Source organism: Uloborus diversus, chromosome 2 (genome assembly GCF_026930045.1).
Source record: "Uloborus diversus isolate 005 chromosome 2, Udiv.v.3.1, whole genome shotgun sequence".
In the NCBI taxonomy this organism is placed as follows: Eukaryota; Metazoa; Arthropoda; class Arachnida; order Araneae; family Uloboridae; genus Uloborus; species Uloborus diversus.
In genome coordinates this window covers 186,323,280-186,344,970 of record NC_072732.1, presented here as the reverse complement: position 1 = coordinate 186,344,970, position 21,691 = coordinate 186,323,280, and the positions used below count along the sequence as shown (strand labels likewise).

The 21,691-nt window shown below is 31.3% G+C and overlaps 1 protein-coding gene across 1 annotated transcript in view; it reads right to left on the bottom strand.

Moving 5' to 3' along the window:
* Nucleotides 1–1,769: 1,769 nt before the first annotated feature.
* LOC129216709 (zinc finger SWIM domain-containing protein 5-like) overlaps nucleotides 1,770–21,691 on the bottom strand; it is a 37,810-nt gene continuing 17,888 nt past the window's right edge. Inside the window, exons 9-16 of the mRNA XM_054850925.1 lie at nucleotides 20,721–20,873; nucleotides 19,966–20,121; nucleotides 15,235–15,510; nucleotides 11,919–12,054; nucleotides 10,859–11,016; nucleotides 10,598–10,764; nucleotides 10,143–10,290; nucleotides 1,770–4,327 (exon numbers count right to left, since the gene is read on the bottom strand). Coding sequence (XP_054706900.1) covers nucleotides 3,528–4,327; nucleotides 10,143–10,290; nucleotides 10,598–10,764; nucleotides 10,859–11,016; nucleotides 11,919–12,054; nucleotides 15,235–15,510; nucleotides 19,966–20,121; nucleotides 20,721–20,873 — 1,994 coding nt within the window. The 3' untranslated portion in view covers nucleotides 1,770–3,527. The remainder of the gene's footprint in view (nucleotides 4,328–10,142; nucleotides 10,291–10,597; nucleotides 10,765–10,858; nucleotides 11,017–11,918; nucleotides 12,055–15,234; nucleotides 15,511–19,965; nucleotides 20,122–20,720; nucleotides 20,874–21,691) is intronic.

Below are 21,691 nucleotides of genomic sequence, written 5' to 3'. Positions count from 1 at the left end.
TTCATTTTTTTAAAACAACTAGTAAGTTGTGGAAGCTTTTATTTTGTACATGCTGGTAATTTGCATAGATGAAAACTTTTAATGTAAAAAGTTTACTTGTCACTATTATAAATACATGAAAAATGACAACATTAAATCACCGGTAACTATAAGACAATAAGAAATAATTTGATTTAAACTCTAAAAAGAGGAACATCAAAATTATTTAAAAATATTTAATGCAATTTTTTCCAAGTAGAAATAGAGTACAAAATAAATGTAACAAAATGCATTAGCCTTACAAGCTTTCCCAAAATTTAAAATTTCAACTGTTTTAATAATCCAAAACTCATTTTGATAAGCAGTAAATATTTTGTTGATTTACTCTTAATATGCATATAACTTTTATTTGATGGAAGAGACTAACAGAATGAAATTAACATAAAACAATATATTGTCAAACATTACGTTTTGACATTTGTCACATATGAATCATTTTCAACTTCATTTGCTTGCATCAATTTAGAAGTTAAGATATGTTTTCAAACTAAAAAATGTAGCTTCAAAAAGTTTTTTAAACTAAGTATATTAAACTCATAGTTGGTATTTAAATCCATTTTGTACTCTTTTTTTTTTTTTTTGCATAAAATTTATTTGAAAAAAATATTACATAGCAACAAAAAACAAAAGGTTATACTCCTTAAATTTGATGCTTAACAGTGCAAATATTAAAGGGTGTTTATTATTTTTGATATAACTTTAAAATAAGGATCAACTAAAATTTACTGTTGGACTTGCAACAAACCAGATTTTGAATCAATATTGGTGTTAATTCTCATAAAGCTATATAAGTAATACCTAAAACTGCATTATTAAACTTGGTCCTAATGCAAATACACAAGCTTCTATTTACAAATACACAAACATTTACAAAAAATATACAAAACATAGCCTAACTGCAAAACGACTAACTTTATTTTTTGAAACAAAAAATGACACACTCCTATCACACAAATGAAACAATTTACATTTGTATTGTTCAAAAGTATGCTATTTGTATATGGAAAGCATAAGTCTGCATAGGTATTTTGAACAGTAAAATAACTACACATTTAATTTATACTTTAATTTTTTTAAATAGTTGAACTCTTAATGATATAATTAAACACACATATTTTGTTCTTTTAACCAACTAGTAAAAGCAAGCTTCAATATAATACGTGGGGAAAAGAAACTATATTTTATACTTATAGCAGCTTAATGTTGTTACAGATTATAAACGGGTACATAAAAATGGAAAATGATGATTAAAGGAAAAGACATAAAATATGCTCCTAAGAAAAGTATCTAAACCCAAATTAATTAGAAATAATTAAAACAAATCCATATTCAGTAAACACATTGCATTGGGGTTTATTTTCTTCATTTTAGTAAATGAATTTGCACTAGCGAAAAAAATAAGGTGAGATTTCCCACCTTGGTCACAAATTTTAAACAGGATTTTTTAGAATAGAAATGGCTTTTTCTAAATTATTTTTTAATTTCTATTTATTTGTTTATTTTTTTTGCAATTTAGTTTATTGTATTTTAGATAAATATTTATTAGAATTTTTTTTTTTCTTAGTAGGCAATTATTTGCAATTCTGTCTCTCATAATGTTGTTTTAGCCAATCTAACTTTTACAAAAGGTATTTATTTCTTATAATTAAAAAGATTTAATATTTTTGGAATACGAGCTGTCTCTCCCTCCCCTTTTTTGCCCCCCCCCCCTCCTTTACGTAAGACAATCTTTAGTTTGCAGATACTTTATATTTTTATCTGACTATGCTAATAGCTTTTACTTTCTTTCCTTTTTTGCGATTCTGGGGAATCATACCCATACATTGTTCAATATCAAAATAGTCTGGGTCAGAGTTCAGTTCTAACGAACAGTTTACTGCTAAAGAACGGCTGAAGCATTTTTGTAAAATAATTTCATGCCATAATCAAGTACATGTATGCCTTAAAAAGCACTTCACTTCTGAAAACTAATTGATTTCCCAAAATTTTAAGTTCAAAAAACATTGGCAATTTAATAAATTATAAAATTTGAAAGAAAATTTAGGTTTCATTATAGGAAATCAACATTAAATAACAACATAAATACATTTAAATACTTTTGATACAAACACAAAACAATAAATTATGATTTTTTCAATCTCTACTATAAACAAAACACAAATAACAAATATTTCTCTCAATGTAGCTTTCATATTACCCGTTTTAAACTGAAATTGATAATTGCATAAACACTAATGTACAAACCTACAATTTATGCCAATTTCATGAGACTGGGAGAATATGGTTATCGAATTTTGACTAAAATCAAGCATAGTCCATTAAAGACCTTGCAATATTATGCAAGCTTGCCTGAGAAGGAAATCATTTGGATAATAATTCCTTTGTTCATAGTTAGATAGGGGGGAAAAAAGTTGCTAAATAAAAAAAATACCGCACAATTTTACTGTTCGGATATAGCATTCTATGCTATAAAAAAACTTCTATGAAATTGCAAATTACATTTTTAAAAAACATGTACATACAGATAACATACTATTGAGCAATTGGAGCGTGTCAGTTTGCAAATGTGTACTTATCAAAAGCTGATGGAAATGTCCACATTGTAACTCAAATGTATTTTTATATAAAAGAAAATATATTTGTGAGGTAGAAATCAGCATTTTGCATGCAACATAAAACATACATAGGAGCTCTGATATCAGAATAAAAAATATTAAATTTTTTCGTGGTGGGGGGTTGAAAAAAGAAAAAAAAATTCAAGGCTAAGTTACTTTTAAAACTTTCGTTTCCTTTCTTCAGATAAGCCATCACAGGACTCACTATTTATTACTAACCAAGTTATTTTTTACAGGCGGGGGTGACATTTACAGTAGCTTTAAAACTTCTATGAAATCAATGGCACTTATATATAAAACTCATCGAAATTGAATTACTTTATAAAACACAAGCAAAAAAATGTTACAAAAATAGTTTTAAAAAGCATTGGTCCCAATAAAGAACATATTTAGATTTCCTATACCGATAAATGTTTCAAACAACCACTGGTAAGTATATATTTCTTCATGTTTGAACACTTTTAAGTAGAGGGATGGGAGGTCGATGATTTCCATCAGAAATAGCTAATATTTTGATTTAGAAAGATCTAAGAGGTTATTGCATGAGAGGACGCACTCATAAAAAAAAAACGAAACCGCATGGCAGTGTAGAATCGGAATGCTACTGTAAAAGCCACCCGCTCTCAGTTATACTGTTCTTTGGAGGCATCAGATCCTCAAGTCTGTCCGGCAGAACCTGCTAATATAGTAACTGACAAAAGGCGATTTCCTATTGCTCACCTGGAACAATACATGAAAGGACTTGCCCTGAGCATCAGGCAACCCCATCTGTTCACTGGAAACAGCAAATCACAGCTTTACGGGCATCCACCCGTTTGTAGTACAAAAAAGAAAAGAAAACACAAGGCTGCTGAGTTTTAAATATATATAAAGCTAGCCAAATCTTTCCTTGACTAGGAGCATGAGTTTCTTCTTTCCTTTGTAGGCCGACTTCATGTTGTCGACCAACTGCGCGAACTGAATGTGTCCGTCTTGCGCCAATAGGAACGTCTCTCTCGCCTTTCCCAGGAACTCGATAAAGTCACCGTAGTGGCGTGGACTTATGTGCGTCAGACGGGAGTGCGTCGTATTCACATAGGCTGATATGGCTGCCTCCAGCAACTGACGCAGGGGAGGTTTGTCCAGGGAAAGGGATTTGATACATCGCCTCTTAGCGTCCAGAGTAGCGATACCCGGCGCAGCCATTGAGCAGCGTCTCAGAATGTCAGAAAGCACAGTGGCACATTGCACATTTTTCACAAGGAGTGGGACAAGATTCGTCAATTCTGATTTACCGAGAGAGTGCGCGAGAGCACAGGCCCAGTGGATATCATTTATGGCAGGGTGATTGTCCTGGTTGTAGGCAAGATGGACACCCTTCATCGCCAAGACGGCAAGTTTGTATGCGCGGTGAGGATAACCCCTATGTTCCATGTAGCGAGCAACCGTGAAAAGTTGAGAGGATGTCATGACGTTTGTCGTAGCTGCTTCAACGACTATTTGATATGCTGCTTCAAAAGCCAGGGCATCACTTTCACACAGAGTCAATGCATTTAAAGCACAATTGGGAGGGTCTTTGTTCGCACACTGGAGAGCTAAGGTACGAGCACACGTCGACAGTTCTTCCTGCTGTCGGAAATCCAAGTTCAGTCGCAGGACAGTGGCATGAGACATGACTGTTGTTGCAACGGGACCTAAAATATGAGTTGGATAGAAAAAAAAAATTTAGGACAGAAAAATAGACACTAAGTTCTTGATTACATATCATTTTAGAAAAGTTTAGTAAGCTAAAATAATTAAAATTTTGAAATTACCACAACAGCTCCAAATTCTACATCGAGTTAAGTTTTCTTTAATCAATAAATTATTGAACATGTAAGTGAGTTTTATTAAATATGCATATGTTTTTGCAAAATATAACTAGTTGAGTTTGAAAACAAAATTTTTATGAAGATATTGGTACAGATACAAAAGTATCTTACATACACAATGAAGCGAAATAGCTACAATTTATTCTTAAAATGAAAAATAGAAACAAACAGAAACAACATTTAAAACAGAAAACTCATGGTAAATTTTTCTTTTTTTGTTAAATGAAAAAAAAAATAAGAAAACAGAATTCGGAGTGAATTACAAAATTGAGGAAAAATAATAAAGTACTTATATTTCAGCACAAAAATTGTTCTGTTACAACTAAATCCATTAGAACAAGTAAGTCATTCATGTTTGAGCAAAAACTAAATGAAAGAATGCTGCAGATACAAAAAATATGGCACTAAAAAATAAAAAACTACCAATATCTTGAACACTAACAACTTCAAATTAATGTTTATTCCTTGAGAAATATTTTTCTGTCATGATAATTCATACATTCAAAATGATGGTGGCTAAAACCTAATAGGCACAACTATTTTTCGAATATTTCTTTGAAACTCAGCTTCTCTCAAGTGAAAATGTTTCTAAATTTATGGTTTTATGAAGTGAGATGTGTTATGAGGTTAATATTTTACCTAGATCAAAATAAACTTTGTTACCCCTAAATTATGCTCTTAGCTGCCAGCATTTGAAGTTTCCAAAAGCAGAAGAGCTTTCAATGAAAGACTTTTCTCATGCAAATAAATTTTTACTGAAACATCAACTCACGCACAGGTTACTCACTTTCAGAGAATAATTGGGAATGTATCACACTACATTTTTTGGAAATAAAACTTTCAAAAAAAGGGGGGGGGGGGGGTGAAAAGATATAACCATGTTTTAAAATTGAAATTTGTGATTTTCATACTCATGTACAATAACTACTTTATTAATGTCAGGGGTCTGTCCAGAGTTTTTAACAGGGTCCGTTTTTTGTGAATAATCAATTATTTTTGTGAAAAATCAAATGAAAAAAAAAAAAAAATTTTGCTAATTGCAAAAAAAAAAAATCGTAAAAACGAAATTGTTGAATTTTGAGGTTGCGCAAACTGCATCATTGACACTTAATGTTGAGTGTTTTCCCTCTTTTCTGTTGAAAATATCATTCTTGAGTGTGTTTCGAGTATTGGAGTACGGGAGGGCGGCATAACACTCTGGGAGATGGGCACCCCTCAAGTATCAATATTTATTTACCATTCTACATTATATTAAGTTATACTAGAAATGTTATATGTATAGTATTTAAAATAATTGTAATAAAGAAATTCAGGCAGGGGTTCAGCATTTAACTTTTTGAACCAAGACATTGTTAAAAAGTATAGAATTTTGTTTAAAACTTATAAACTCCATGCTTTTTACAAAAATAAAAAATATTTTAATTGTTTACCTCTTAACAAAGCATACTAAACATTGAAAATTCGAAAAATCAGATTCCCATAGCGGATGCAAAGAGATCGCAATCCTCAAAGTGAAAGCATCAAAAGTATAAAAACAGCTTGTAAAATAAATATTTCTGATAAAATTATTTTAGAATCGCACTTTAGAGTCCTATGATAAACATTTCATTAATGTCTGGATACAGTTGAATTAAAATAAATAAATAAAAAAAAAATAAACCATCGATTCAGCATTTAATTTTTTTGACTCATAAAAGAAAATGGAATTCCTATTTAAAAACTTAAAATAAGCGTTGTTACAAAAAAAAAAAAAAAAAAAAAAAAGACTTTTCATTTATTTGCATCCTAATAAAGATGGCACAAACTCACTATTTAAACTTAAAGTTGAGTGTTTTCCTCTTCTATGTCAAGAAGATCATTCTGGAGTGTTTTTCTAATATTTGGCGGGGGGGGGGGGGCATCGCTCTCAAGTATCAATATTTATCTACCATTCTACATTACGTTAAATTTACTAGAAATATTTCTGTACAGTATTTAAAATAATTGTAAAAAAAAAAAAAAAATCAGACAAGGATTCAGCATTTAACTTCTTGACCCGAGACACTCTTAAAAAGCACAGAATTTCGTTTAAAACTTATAAATACCGTGATTTTAACAAAAATAAAAAGATATTTTAATTGTTTACCTCTTAACAAAGCACACTAAACATCCAAAATTCGAAAAATCGGATTCCCATAGCGGATGCAAAGAGATCGCAATTCTCAAAGTGAAGGCATCAAAAGTATAAAAACGGCTTGTAAAAGAAATATTGTTGATAAAATTATTTTAAAACTGCGTTTTAGAGTCCTATAATAAACATTTCATTAATATCTGTGGACACAGTTGAAGAAAAAAAAAATAAATAACTAAACCATCTATTCAGCATTTTAATTTTTGACTCATAAAAGAAAATGGAATTTTGCTTTAAAAACTTGAAATGAGAGTTCTAACAAAAAAAAGGAGACTTTTTTTTTATTTGCATCCTAATAAAGCGAAGTTAGCTTGAAAAAAGAATAAAGTATGATTCTTATATCGAATGTAAAAAGATTGTGCTTTTGAAAATCCAGGCATCTAAAGAAAAAAACAATAAATAAAAGAGTTTATTTAAAATTAATTATCCTTTTTAGCATCGAAAAATCAAACCCATATAACTTTCTCCCAAAATAACATTTAAACATCGCAGCACCGCCAGATGCTAAGTGGCGATAAGTTTAAAGTTGGTAACCCTATCTAAAGCGATCACATTCATCCCCCCCCCATCCCTACTATCCTTTGCAGTCCTAAGTTCATTTCGCTGTATGTTATTGTTTATTAAATTATGAGCCCCGAGAAAAGTGCTTACGACTAACTTTTTCAGAGAAGTTTGCAACAACACCACTGCATAAAACAAACAAGCAAAATTATAAACCAAACTGACTTTCAGCTGTTAATTTCTTTTATAGAAACCAACAACAAGCATTTATTAGGCCTTAGTAGTTATTTATCGCTTGTAGGAGCATCACAAGAGCGCCTTTTTTTTTCTTTTGCAAAATTAGCAGATTTTGTATAAGTTGATACCTCTAATATAACTTTAAAAAAGGTTCCAAACATGCTGAGTTATTTTGATTTGAGATTTGCTCTTCCAATAAACAATTTGTGAAAGATCCGTTTTTGTTTATCAGAATTTTGTGAAGGTTCCGTTAACGGACCCAAATTTCCTCTGGCCAGACCCCTGAATGTGATCACAAGTTTTGCAACATATTCATTTTCATTTTTAGAATGTGAGACAATATAAAATGTCAGACTGTCTCGCTTTATTACTTTAGGGTTTAGTTATAAGGTTTGTATCAAAATCAGAAAAATAACAAATATTTTGGGAAGAATTTTTGGAAAATTTGCCACACGTACGATTCCTTAGTTTTTTACTTTTCTACTAAATTGCCGGATTAAAGCATTTACGGATTGGCGAATCATCAAATGAGATTGTTGCTTTCCTACAGTATTATTTTAATAGTTACATCACCAGAAACCTGTTTTCCAATGATCCACAAGAGGAGTTTACTGCTGCATCATTTGAATGCCCAACCATGAGACCAGTGGTTGGAAGTAGCGCGCTACAAATAGCGACGCTACTCTAGTAGCTACATTTTATAGTAGTTTGTAGTGTAGCGTACTACTTTTTAAAAAAAAGTAGAGCAGCGAGTAGTTCGCTACAAAAAAAAGTAGTTTGTAGCGATTTCTTGAAACTACTTTTGAATAAAGTTTCGAAAAAAAAAAAAAACGCATTTTAAAACAAATCTGACTAGTGCAAGTCTTACGCAAGTAAAACTCGCACCTATCAGATTCGTAAGACTGAAAAATACGAGCTGACCTCTGACATATTATTTTGATGCCATACATTGTGTCTGTTTGACGCCATTAGTTTGTTTGGCATAGAAACTTTCACATTTTCCCAATATTCGCCTTGAATAGAGCATGACTTAGAAAGAAAGAAACGAATTTTTTCCGTTTCATGAAAACTTTGCCCGTTAAGCAAAAAGCTTTCGGTATCAATGCCATTTGCACATGCAGTCGAACCTCAACTTACGCGAGGGATGCGTTTCAAACTTTAGATAAACAGCTCGCTTATGCGAAATTATATTTCACTAACTTCATATTTAGAAAGAAAAAAATGCTGAGCGGCTATTTGTACGTTAACAATCTGATGTTTCGACAAGTATGGTTCAGGAAATTTTGTCTTTCAGTGATGCTAAAGGGAAATTCCATTCACCAAACTAATATACAGTACCCAAGAAACAACGTGATATAAGCCCTGCGCTTCCACTCCAAAAAATTTCGTGTTGCGGGTGAGGAATTCGCGTCAACTGCAAAATGCGTTTCTCGAGCAAAACTCGCTATACAGACATTTTGTGTTAGTCGAATTGCGTTGTAGTCAGAGTCCACTTTTGTTTAAAATTGCACATTGAAGTAAAGTAAGTATTTTTAGTTATGTTTCATGTTTCGGATAATTAGTAGCACCGTTTGGGATATTTTTCCTTTTTCACTGATCGAGTATTGATATATTGACATATTAAAAGTCAATGAGATGGTGTCTAGGTCCGGAACCCTAGCTTGAAGCTCAAAAGCAATTAATTCCTACGAAATATAAGTTCCTTTAAAATTAACTCATATAATGAAAATTAAAGTTTCTCTTTTGTTTAAAAGATGCTTCTCGTCATCTAAATCACTTTCATGTATATGTATGTCTATGTAAAATTTAAATCAAATTATGACTGAATTTATCTCAATTTCAAGGAGCCGAGTTACACTTCTTGAATGAAATGCTACTAACTGTCAGGAAAGGATTAAAAATTTGAAGGTTGAATTCCTTCCACTTCTTAATCCTTTCTTGCAGGGAATATTCGTGCAAATGGTAAAAAATGTTTGGATTGACGAATTGTTTCAGTAAAGGAAAGAAAGAATAAAAAACTTATTGCAATATTCCATGTTTAAATGAGCCAATATATAATCTGAACATTTTTTAAATTTTTTCATTCAATCCTCAAATGGTGTGCATGTGTATGTTATTTATTTATTTATTTTTTAAAAAGTAGCGAAGTAGCGACTACATTTCAAAAGTAGTTTGTAGTTGCTACATTTTGAAAAAAGTAGTTGTAGTTGTAGATAACTACATTTGTGCCAAAGTAGTTGTAGTTCGCTACAAAAGAAATGTAGTTTTTCCAACCACTGCATGAGACTCAAAACTACCTTTCCCAATCTTAACTAATATGTTTTTTTAAAAAGAGTTTTAGGAAATTCACATTTCATGGTAAAAGTTGCCATACATGAATACCACTCTCAAGTTTAGTCGTAGGATTTTTAAAAAACGTTTTGATTGTTGCTCAATCAGTTTTTTTGCAGTAAATTTTTCAATGGTGGACTTGTAACCTGTTACAGTTCATAAAATGTATCAAAGATGACCAAGTAAAAATTTCAAAAACTAGCAGCAATAATGACGAGATCAGTTTTGATAGAGGGAAGAGCATGGTGGTAGTTGGTAAGTGTTGGCTGTTTAGTTTTCAAGGCAAAGTGTGTTTTTGTTCAGATTCCACTTATTCCAAGTTGTTGTATGTTCCACGTCCAAAGTAACACCATGTGTCATGTTCACAAAAAGTTTTCAAAGAATTGTTAAAAAACTTACCAGTAGCTTCTGTAGGTGTAAATAATTGATACCAATTTTGAATAATTGATATAACAGCTTCAAGTCCTAATTCTGTAGCACATGTTACTAACCATCGAACCATTTCTCTTCTCCTCCAATTCAGAGAATTCAAAGTCATACGCATAACCTAAGTTTAAGAAAGTCATTTTTAGAGCAAAATAAGAGATAATTTTAATTTGTTTTGATTAAAATAAATAATTAAGCAAATAAACGTTCATTTGCAGATAAATTAACATGTCAGAAACAAATCTTTAAGTCTCAAAATTTTAACTATTATACAACTATATAGTATTTCATAGATTCTTACATAAGAAAAACATTTGTTAAGAAGCAATACACATCTAAGCTTGTGCATAACAAACACAAATGAAACCAATTCTTTTTATTTTGTAAAAATTTAATACATATTTCAGGATAAAAGATTATGAAAGTACCTGAAGACCCAACTGGAATGCCGCATCTAACAGTGTGGGATGCCTCCCACCACCATCTACTGGAACAGCAATGCGAAAAGCATCTTGGGCAAGTTTGAAAAGCTGGGAAGAATTGTGAATGTTTCTCTGAGCTGATTTTAAAACAGTCTGAAGTTTTGCCACATCACCTGTTAAATGAAAACAAGTGAATGAAAAACAAAATTCAACAATGAAATCGAAACCGAGAGGCACAAAAGCCCTGCTTATTTTAAAGCTAATTACTTTTAGCTGCCGACAACATCGTAGATGCCAAAGCACACTGCTGAACTTCTATGTGTCCAAGAGTAAACCATCTAGGATAACGACTCAAAACGGAAGGATTTATAGATGGATTTATAACCATTTCTTCAGATTCTTCATGTTCTTCTAAAATAGGTAACCTAAGAAAAGGACAAAGACTTATGTTAGCATTTGTTTAGAATAACAAAAACTACTTTTCTTGAAGTACGGATTTCTTATCCCAACACATTGATTGGGCTTAAGCAACTTGATTTTATCACTGTTGACTGTTACTTGGTCCCAAAAAACTTGGGAATTTAAAAAAAAAAGGAACCCCCCCCCACTTCCCTTCTCAAAAAAGGTATGCAATATGTATAGCAATGAAACATTCTTATGCAATACACATTTGAAAAATTTCTGTGAATATTATTTTTAAGAACAATTGAAAATGCTATAAATGCAATTAATAAAATAAAATAACATTCATTAATTGTGGTAAAAATACAGCAATACAAAAAGTTGTAAACATTGTAAAATACTTTGTTTAAGAAAAATAGCAAACAAAGAAACTACGCTGAATTTTCTTACATTATAATAAACAAAATAAGTTAAAAATTATCTTAACTATTGAAAGTTTCACTACTTCCAACGTTTTCAGGGGGTATAATGATCTGTGACTCCAGTGGTTTAGTTCAGCGGAAATGCTTGGAAGGGGTAATTTCCATAAATATTTGCTTTGGTACAGGAACAATATTTATAATGTTAGTTACATTATTTATTATTTCACTCATATAAAGGAATAATAAACAAAAATGATCTTGATCTGAAATCTCTGCATTTGAAATAATTCAATTAAAAAACTACCATTCATATTCAAATCTGTACTGTTTAGCATAAAATTCTTCATTTACAACATTTAGTAAAAAAATGTATATAAATGTTCAATGTTAATAGCTAAAATAAAACCTCATTGATGCAAGGTAGTTAGAAAATAATAATAAATAAAAAATTTAAAAGAAACAAATAAATGAATTTTTTAAAAAAAGTTTAGCCTTATATATACCTCATGGCACGAAGTCCAACACTATATGCCAAGTCAGAATCATATGGTAGCATTGCTGTAAATAAATATTTGGCAAATGTGTGCATGGGTACACTTTCTGGGTGAATTCCACAACCTAAACCACTAAATGGACCACCTAAGAAGAAAAGGATGCCATTATTTTTTTGACAAAGTACTTAAGAAATAATTTAGATATCACGAAATATCCATGAAACTCGTAAGAAGATATTTACTTCCATGCCTAAGCATCTTTATTCATCATTGAAAATTTGGGATATAATAATGCCATAATTCAGGGGTCTGTCCAGGATTTTTCACAGGATCCGTTTTTTGTGAAAAATCAAATAATTTTGTGAAAAATGAATTAATTTTGTGAAAAATCAAATAATTTTGCAAAAAAAATTTTTTTTTTTTTTTGTTAAAACGAAATTTTAGAATGTAGAGATGGCACAAACTGCATCAATTAAACTTAAAGTTGAGTGTTTTCCTCTTCTATGTCGAGAAAATCATTCTGGAGTGGTCTGATATTTGGCGGGGGGGGGGGGGGGACATCGCTCTCTCAAGTATCAATATTTATCTACCATTCTACATTATGTTAAATTATACTAGAAATATTTCGGTACAGTATTTAAAATAATTGTAACAAAAAAATAAATTAATAAAATAAAATTCAGAATAGGGTTCAGCATTTAACTTTTTGACCCAAGACACTCTTAAAAAGCGCAGAATTTCGTTTAAAACTTATAAATTCCGTGATTTTAACAAAAATAAAAAGATATTTTAATTGTTTACCTCTTAACAAAGCGTAACAATCATCAAAAATTCTAAAAATCGGATTCCCGTAGCGGATGCAAAGAGATCGCAATTCTCAAAGTGAAGGCATCAAAAGTATAAAAACAGCTTGTGAAAGAAATATTTTTGATAAAATTATTTTAAAATTGCATTTTAGAGTCCTATGATAAACATTTCATTAATATCTGTGGACACAGTTGAAGCAAAAAAATAAATAAATAAATAAAATAAAATAAACCATCTATTCAGCATTTTAATTTTTGACTTAATAACAGAAAATGGAATTTTGCTTTAAAAACTTGAAATGAGAGTTCTAACAGAAATAAAAAGACTTTTCATTTATTTGCATCCTAATAAAGCGATGTTAGCTTGAAAAAAGAACAAAATATGATTCTCATATCGGATGTTAAAAGATTGCACATTTCAAAATGTAGACATCTAAAGAAAAAAGAAACGGTAATTAAAAGAGTTTATTTAAAGTTAATCATCCTTGTTAGCATCGAAAAATCAAAACCCATATAATTTTCTCCCAAAATAACAATTAAACATCGCACCACACCCACCGTAAAAACGCAAATATTGACAAGCTGGTAAAATGATGGGAATATTTTCTAATCAAGTCATTATAAAGGTTCAACGCCAGACGCTAAGTGGTGATAATTTTGAAGTTGGTAACCCTATCTGAAGCGATCATATTTTTCCCCCCACCCTTACTATCCCTTTGCAGTTTTAAGTTCATTTCGCAGATATATATTATTATTGTTTATTAAATCATGAGAGGGGAGAAAAGTGCTTACCAATGCCTTTTCAGAAAAGCTTACAACAGGACCACTGCTAATTAGCTGTGATAAAACAAAGAACCATTATATTTATTTGGCAGTTAGAATTATTTGTCGCTTGAAGGAGCATCGCAAGAGTGCCGATTTTTTTTTTTTTTTTTTCAAAATTAGCCGATTTTGAAAATAAATATCAATACATATTATATTAAATATTATACTAAATATCAATATTATATTAAATATCAATATTATATTAAATATTAAATATATTATATTAAATATCAATATATTATAATCTGATCCCTCTAATTTGACTTAAAAAAAGGTTCAAAAAATGATCGGTTTATACACAGAAATATGCGTTATTTTACTTTCAGATTTGCTCTTTCAATAAACAATTTGTGAAAGATCCGATCTTGTTTATCAGAATTTTGTGAAGGGTCCGTTTTGTTTGATGGGATTTTGTGAAAGGTCCGTTTTGGTTGATCGGATTTTTGTGAAGGGTCCGTTTTGGTTGATCGGATTTTTGTGAAGGGTCCGTTAACGGACCCAAATATCCTCTGGCCAGACCCCTGTAATTAGTCACAATTATAAAAAAATTAAAATATGTCTCACATCTAAACATTAACTCATTATAATATGCTTTATTTGCCATTATTAGAGCTAACTCAAATGTGCTAACCTAATTTTCAATTTATCATTAAGCTGTTCACTTTACTCCTTGAAGATGAGCGATAATTTAGCAACTTAGTAGCTACTTGTATTCTCTAACCCATGCCAGAAATAACTGATGAAATTGGAGGACATGGTTAGGAAATAACGCTTTTGACATGCAACACCACAAACTTATCCACCAATCAGATAGCTCACATGTATTCTCTTTATCTCTTGCAGGAACTCGAATATGGTCATATGCTAATCCAGAAATATTTTTAATGCCTATATAACAGTGAGGAGGCATCCACTCATCTATGGATACGCAGATGATAACAAAGAAAAGTAAGAAAGTAAGGTATGTTTAGCACTAGCAGAATTTAATTTGTAGCATTTTTTTCCTTCCGAAAATAGTCGGAAAATAAACACTTTCAAATATCATACTATCCAGGTGCTGCTATCTTTAGAGTTTAAAAAAAGGCTTTGTTCTTTAATAAAATAAAGTGAACAAATTAATGTCTTCAATTAGAATGGGAGGGGGGGGGGGGGCAAACTCAGTATTTAAATTTCATTTATTATAAACTACAAAATAAACTAAGCAACATCTAAGCATTTAGCTTTTAAACTAAAAATTTTACTATGCAATAGTTTTTACCATGCTATTATCACAACTAATACTAATAATTGCTCATGTTGATTGAAAGTTTCATTGTGTCGTTACAGTGTGCACATTATGTATTTTACTGTTGACAAACAAATAAATAAAATGTCTTCTAGCAGCTAAAACTTGGCAATGGCTTCAGAGACCTTCGTAACATGAGTAACAAAACCTTTCACTCTGATTAAAATTGTTAATATGTTTTCAGTAGGGGCTCTCATTGCTGTTTATATCTTGTCTTTGTGACAGAATAAAACAAACAAGATTCAAAAAGAATTAATTTGCTTGAGACAGATGTATTTAATTTTGAGAGATTCCAATTTTCCCAAAATCTCAGAAGCAAAGAAAAGTTTACTCTCAGAAAAAAGTAAATTCTTAAAATGATACAGTACACAAACAAAAAGACTCAAATTATGTCTTAAAAGAATCAAACCTTCAAGTAACAGCATCGCCTGTTTTCGAAGAACGGCAACTAACGTCCCGTCCAGCTCGATATCGTGCAACTTCGTAATCAATCGATCTTCATGCTTGCAAGCTTTCTCTTGAGCATACAACCCCATGGGCATCACACGCTGCTGTCCTAGACCAATCAAAGCCGCTTCTACCGCCAGCGATAAATAAGTTTCACTTCGGTCTCTGCTACCAGGCACAGAAACATGATGGTACCTAGGTCGTTCCCGTGGAGCAGTAGGACTTCCTTCTTCATTAGCTAAATCAGGAAGAGATACGTTTGAAACATTTTTATAGACTATCTTTTCATTCACAAAAAATTTAAAAAAAAAAAAACTATTACATAAGATGAAATAAAATGTAATCTTATTTTTCCTGCATTTTATCTATTACTAGTGGTACCCGCATGGCTTCGCCCGTAATAGAAAAATTAAAAGGTCTTTCGGTTCGCCTGTACATTTACAAATAATGTATGGTGAATTTTCTTGTACCCATGTTACGGTTCCACGTTATGATAATTTCGTATCTCGTCAATTGGCTTGTGCCCATGTTACGGTTCCACGTTATAATTTCGTAATTTACTCGTCCGTCTTGTGAGAATTTTGTTCTTAAAATTAGAATATAAAAAGAACCACATCGAATTTCCGAAAAATCGCTTTGAGGTGCACACCCTCATGCTTGTGCCAAATTTCATGAAAATCGGCCGAACGGTCTAGGCGCTATGCGCATCACAGAGATCCTGACAGACAGAGATCCTGACAGAGGGACATTTAGCTTTATTATTAGCAAAGAAAAAAATGCAAAATTAATAAGGTGCAGATCAACATAGATTTTTCTTTTATCAATGACAGCGAATTGAACCTCAATTTACAGCAGAACTCACCAATAAAGGCAGTTTTTTAGCATGTAGAGTGGTTTATATTACATAGCTTGAATTTTCTTCTTACGCAAGTCAGGCTACATAAAATAAACCACCCTACAGTCCTAAAGGAAGCGGTGCCCATTTGCACTAGACTACATCGTTTGCTTCTTTGTCTTGACTCTTTACCCATGGGCGGATTTATGGGGGGGCGAGGGGGGTCAGTGTCCCCCCAGTCTGGGAGAACTTTATTTATAGTAACAAACACCTTCCAAAACCTTAAAAGAAAAAAAAAAAACTATTCTTTTTTCTTTTTTGAATAGTTCAGAAGAGAAAATGAAGAGAATAGCGACTGTCTTTTTCTGGGGGGAAGGGGGGGGGGCACCGTACATTGTATTACAATTAGTAACGGGGATGCAGAAATGTGTTGAAAACGACTTCTTTGAACTGAAAGCTATTAGGGCAAGTATATAAATGGAAATATTCACTGAACGAGCTATGCATTCAGCTGCAATACTTAAAATAATCAACGATTATTTCAACAAATTAGAAACTGAAACAAAGATTTAAAAGAAAACGGATTTACTTATAAACTAAACAAACTATAGCTTAGGGCACCAGCTTTGTTAAAGGCCCCTAACTCCCAAAAATTTCATGATTTGTTCCTAAACAAAAAAAAAAGAAAAAGGAAAGAACTTGAAAAAATAAATTTCATTTTAAAGTGCTTGAAAATCTTAAAAAATTTGGAAAAGTTTGGATATAAACCATAAATTTAAGCATTCAGGAGTCTGTCCAGGATTTTTCACAGGGTCCGTTTTTTGTGAAAAATCAAATAATTTTGTGAAAAATGAATTAATTTTGTGAAAAAACCAAAAAATTTCGCAAAAAAAAAAAAAAAAAAAAAAAAAAAAAAAAAAATTTTTTTTTTTTTTTTTTTTTGTTAAAACGAAATTTTAGAATTTAGAGATGGTACAAACTGCATCAATTAAACTTAAAGTTGAGTGTTTTCCTCTTCTGTGACGAGAAAATCATTCTGGATTTTTTTTTCTGATATTTGGCGGGGGGGGGGGGGGGCATCGCTCTTTCAAGTATCAATATTTATCTACCATTCTACATTATGTTAAATTATACTAGATATATTTCTGTACAGTACTTAAAATAATTGTAACAAAAATATTAATAAATAAAATAAAATTCAAAATAGGGTTCAGCATTCAACTATTTTGACCCAAGACACTCTTAAAAAAGCACAGAAATTGGTTTAAAAACTTCTAAATTCCGTGATTTTAACAAAAATAAAAAAATATTTCAATTGTTTACCTCTTAACAAAGCGTAATAATCATTAAAAATTCGAAAAATCGGATTCCCATAGCGGATGCAAAGAGATCGCAATTCTCAAAGTGAAGGCATCAAAAGTATAAAAACAGCTTGTAAAAGAAATATTTTTGATAAAATTATTTTAAAATTGCATTTTAGAGTCCTATAATAAACATATCATTAATATCTGTGGACACAGTTGACCCAAAAAAATAAAATAAAATAAACCATCTATTTAGCATTTTAAGTTTTGACTCATAACAGAAAATGGAATTTTGCTTTAAAAAACTTGAAATGAGAGTTCTAACAGAAATAAAGAGACTTTTCATTTATTTGTATCCTAATAAAGCGAAGTTAGCTTGAAAAAAGAACAAAATGTGATTCTCGTATCGGATGTTAAAAGATTGCATTTTTCAAAATGTAGACATCTAAAGAAAAAAAACATTGTAAATTAAAAGAGTTTATTTAAAGTTAATCATCCTTGTTAGCATCGAAAAATCAAAACCCATATAATTTTCTCCCAAAATAACAATAAAACATCGCACTGCACCGTAAAAACGCAAATATTGACAAGCTGGCAAAATGATGAGAATATTTTCTAATCAAGTCATTATAAAGGTTCAACGCCAGACGCTAAGTGGTGATAATTTTGAAGTTGGTAACACTATCTGAAGCGATCATATTTTTTCCTCACCCTTACTATCCCTTTGCAGTTCTAAGTTCATTTCGCAGATATATATTATTATTGTTTATTAAATCATGAGCGGAGAAAAGTGCTTACCAATGCCTTTTCAGAAAAGTTTACAAAAACACCGCTGCTAATTAGCTGTGATAAAACAAACAACCATTATATTTATTTGGCAGTAGCCATTTTTTATCGCTTGCAGCATTCCAAGAGTGCCGATATTTTTTTTTTTTTTTTTTCAAAATTAGCCGATTTTGTGTAAGCTGATCCCTCTACTTTGACTTAAAAAAAGGTTCCAAAAATTATTGGTTTATACACAGAAATATGCGTTATTTTGCTTTCAGATTTGCTCTTTCAATAAACAATTTGACAGATCCGATCTTGTTTGTCAGAATTTTGTGAAGGGTCCGTTTTGTTTAATCGGGATTTTGTGAAAGGTCCGTTTTGGTTGATCAGATTTTTGTGAAGGGTCCGTTAACGGACCCAAATATCCTCTGGCCAGACCCCTGGCATTTATTAACAAATGGAAGGGGGTAGAGGGATAAATGCCGAAATATGTTAAATTTAGTTCCTTGCCTCATTCTGCATCAAAAATGTAAAAATCCTGGTTCTCGCATTTGTGTAATATTACTGGAGATAAATGTTTATGACTCACATGTTTCCTATCTTGTGTTTATTTAATCCCAAATGCAGTGCAGTATTTTGAAAATTCTTTTGTATTGCTTGCTTCTATCTCACTTCTACTGCATATTGTTAATCTCTTCTGCCCGGAAAAAAAACACTACCTCTATTCCTTTTCATTTTCTGCACTGCTTGTTATTGAAAAAAAAGTTACAATGAGAAATCTATAATTTTTTTTGCCTTTAAAACTTTAGGAAGTTGTTTCTTACAAAGTTTGAACAAGACTGTAAAACTGTACAATCTAGTACAAAATTTCACAGATTGGAAAATGCAAATGAAGTGCCTTAAATAATTTTAATTGTTCTCGAGTCCTTGAAACGGATTAGATGAGTCTTTGAAATTCCTAAGCAAAGGGTGCTTCAATTTTATTTCTTATCAAGTGTATAAATTATGAATTTTCCAAATGGGCAGCTCCCTCGCTTTTTCTCTCAGAGGACTGCTGTCACAGATTTGTCAACCCGAAGACAATTTTTGCTGTTTATTATCATAATTCACAAAACAGTATTTTGCTATTTTTTCTGAGATTTTGGTAGTTCTAATTACCCCTTATAAGGCTTCAAAATGCAGAATTTTATACCTATTTTACAAAAATTCCTCCTGAGGAGAAACTCACCGGGCCCCCTAAAATTGGGTAGGTTGTTGGTAGGTAAAAGTTGTGCGGGCTACAAAAGAGACCCAAAACCTGAAAAAGCTTAGGGCCAAACAAATTAAACCAGCCTTGATTACAACTAATATTGCTCAAAAAAAAAAAAAAAAATCCTGCCCGCCCAGGAACTTAGCCCTAAATCCGCCTATGTCTTTACCTTAAACTAATTAGCATACTGTAATAAAAATTTCAAAAAAAAAAAAAAATTTTTTTTAAAGATTAATTTTGATTGTACCTTAAAAATTATTACTTCTTCACATTTTTAATTTAGTTGCTAAAATTTTAAGTCTAAACAACTTCCTTTTTTGACATCATATTATCTGCAGATTATGCACCAGTGTAGATTACACAAAGATTTTTTTCTTCTTCAGGTTAATTATTATCGGAGGCCAGAGGATTATATGCAGGAAAATACAGTATTTATAATCGTAACCAGCAAAAAAGCATAGCAATCATTTTCAAAAAAAAAAAAAAAAAAAAACTAAGTATGCATCAAATGTGTTGCAAAATTAATATATCACTCACCGTAGTACTGATCAAATGACTTTGTTTCAGGAATCAAGGACGATTCAGCTAAAGTATCAAAAAGAGCACCCACAGGATCTAGAGGATGGCCAATCCACCCTTCAGAGTTATAATGCAATGGATTTATGGTGATTCCAGAACTTGAGCAAGGAGCCACTGAAATGATAAATAAAATAAAAGTGTAAAGTTGATAAACATTTCTTCACTCACTAGAATAATGTGTCTAATTCTGTACCTCAGAGCCAGAAGGAAGTAAGTTTTAAAATTGCGATTTTCTGTTTATTAGTGCATTGTATGTAGAAGATTATTCTGCATCGAGCCATATGAATGTCATTCTTTGAAAAAAAACACCTTTTAAATTTTTACCAGGGTTAAAAGAGCGCGCGTCCCATCTTTTACATGGGCCAGAAAAATGTTTTTCCTCTTTACTGTAAAATTATCATAATGTGATTTACGTTCCTCCAGCTCTGAGGTACAGAATTCATGTAAGAAAAAGTTTCTAAAAAGTAGAAATTTTAATAAGCTAGAAAAGTAGAAAATTAGAACTTCCAGTTCTAGTTCACAGAAAATTTCAAACGTACTAGAAAAAGATTAAGAATTGATCAAAACATAACGCAATAGACACTCAATATTTAAAATGACTCTTCTATACAATTTGGGCAATTGTTATACATTGGCATCATTTTTAGAAAAAGATAAAAAAATATTAAAAACAATGAAAAGATGGCTACGTTCAAAATTACCTTTATACATACCTCCTCTATCTTGTTCAACCTGCCAACGACACTGCCATTCTCTCTGCTGACGTTTCATTGTACGAACGATGGCGACAGCGAGCCGAAGTGCTTCTGCTTGATAACCATGAGACCTTAAGGCTTCAACCCGAGCACATGCGGTAGGGATATGTTCTAAAATTTATGCCAAATGTAAAATTATGAATCATAATGAAGAAAAAGTTTTTTCTTGAACATAATTTTCAACAAAATTTTAAAATATTGTGAGAGATTTGACATTAAAAAAAAAAGCTCATACTATGCTATCTGTTTACAACAAGTTTTATCTATTCAAGCACAAGTTTTATGCCTTCAAGCATAATTTGAAACAATATTTTAATTCAAAATAGTAATTTATTCACTTTCGAGTAATCAATATTAAGTCATTGTAAAATTTTCCCCAACATGTATATTACTTCAAAATCACAGCTTGGATTCATGCTTATGCATTTGCATACCTCATATTATGAACAGATAAATCTGTAAGAAATTCAAACATAAGGATCTGGTTTTTGTAATAGAAGAAAAAGGTTATGCTTTAGGCTCAATAACAGATCAAGTACTAATTAAAAAATACACCTTGCTTAATCTTTGATGTCGTAACCTCATTTATTGAAGAACAGACCCCCCCCCCCCCAACAGACAAAATAATGAAAATGCATAAGCTTTAAATCAAAAAGAAATATGAAGGTTACTGAAGATGGTTGCTTCAAGTAAAAACAGCCAAAACTACAGAAAAACAAGAAAATTATAATTTTACGTTGTAGTTATTTGAAACTAGGGGAATGGTGCATCTCAAAAAAAAAAAAAGTTCTCGGTTGCTTTGCAGTTGTTAAAGTTTGCAGTAAATTAAGTCAAGAAATGAGCCTATAGCAATCTGATTCAATAAGTTTCCTTTGAAATATGCAGTTTCAAGTCATTTGTTTACCTTTACAGGAAAATTTTCATTAAAA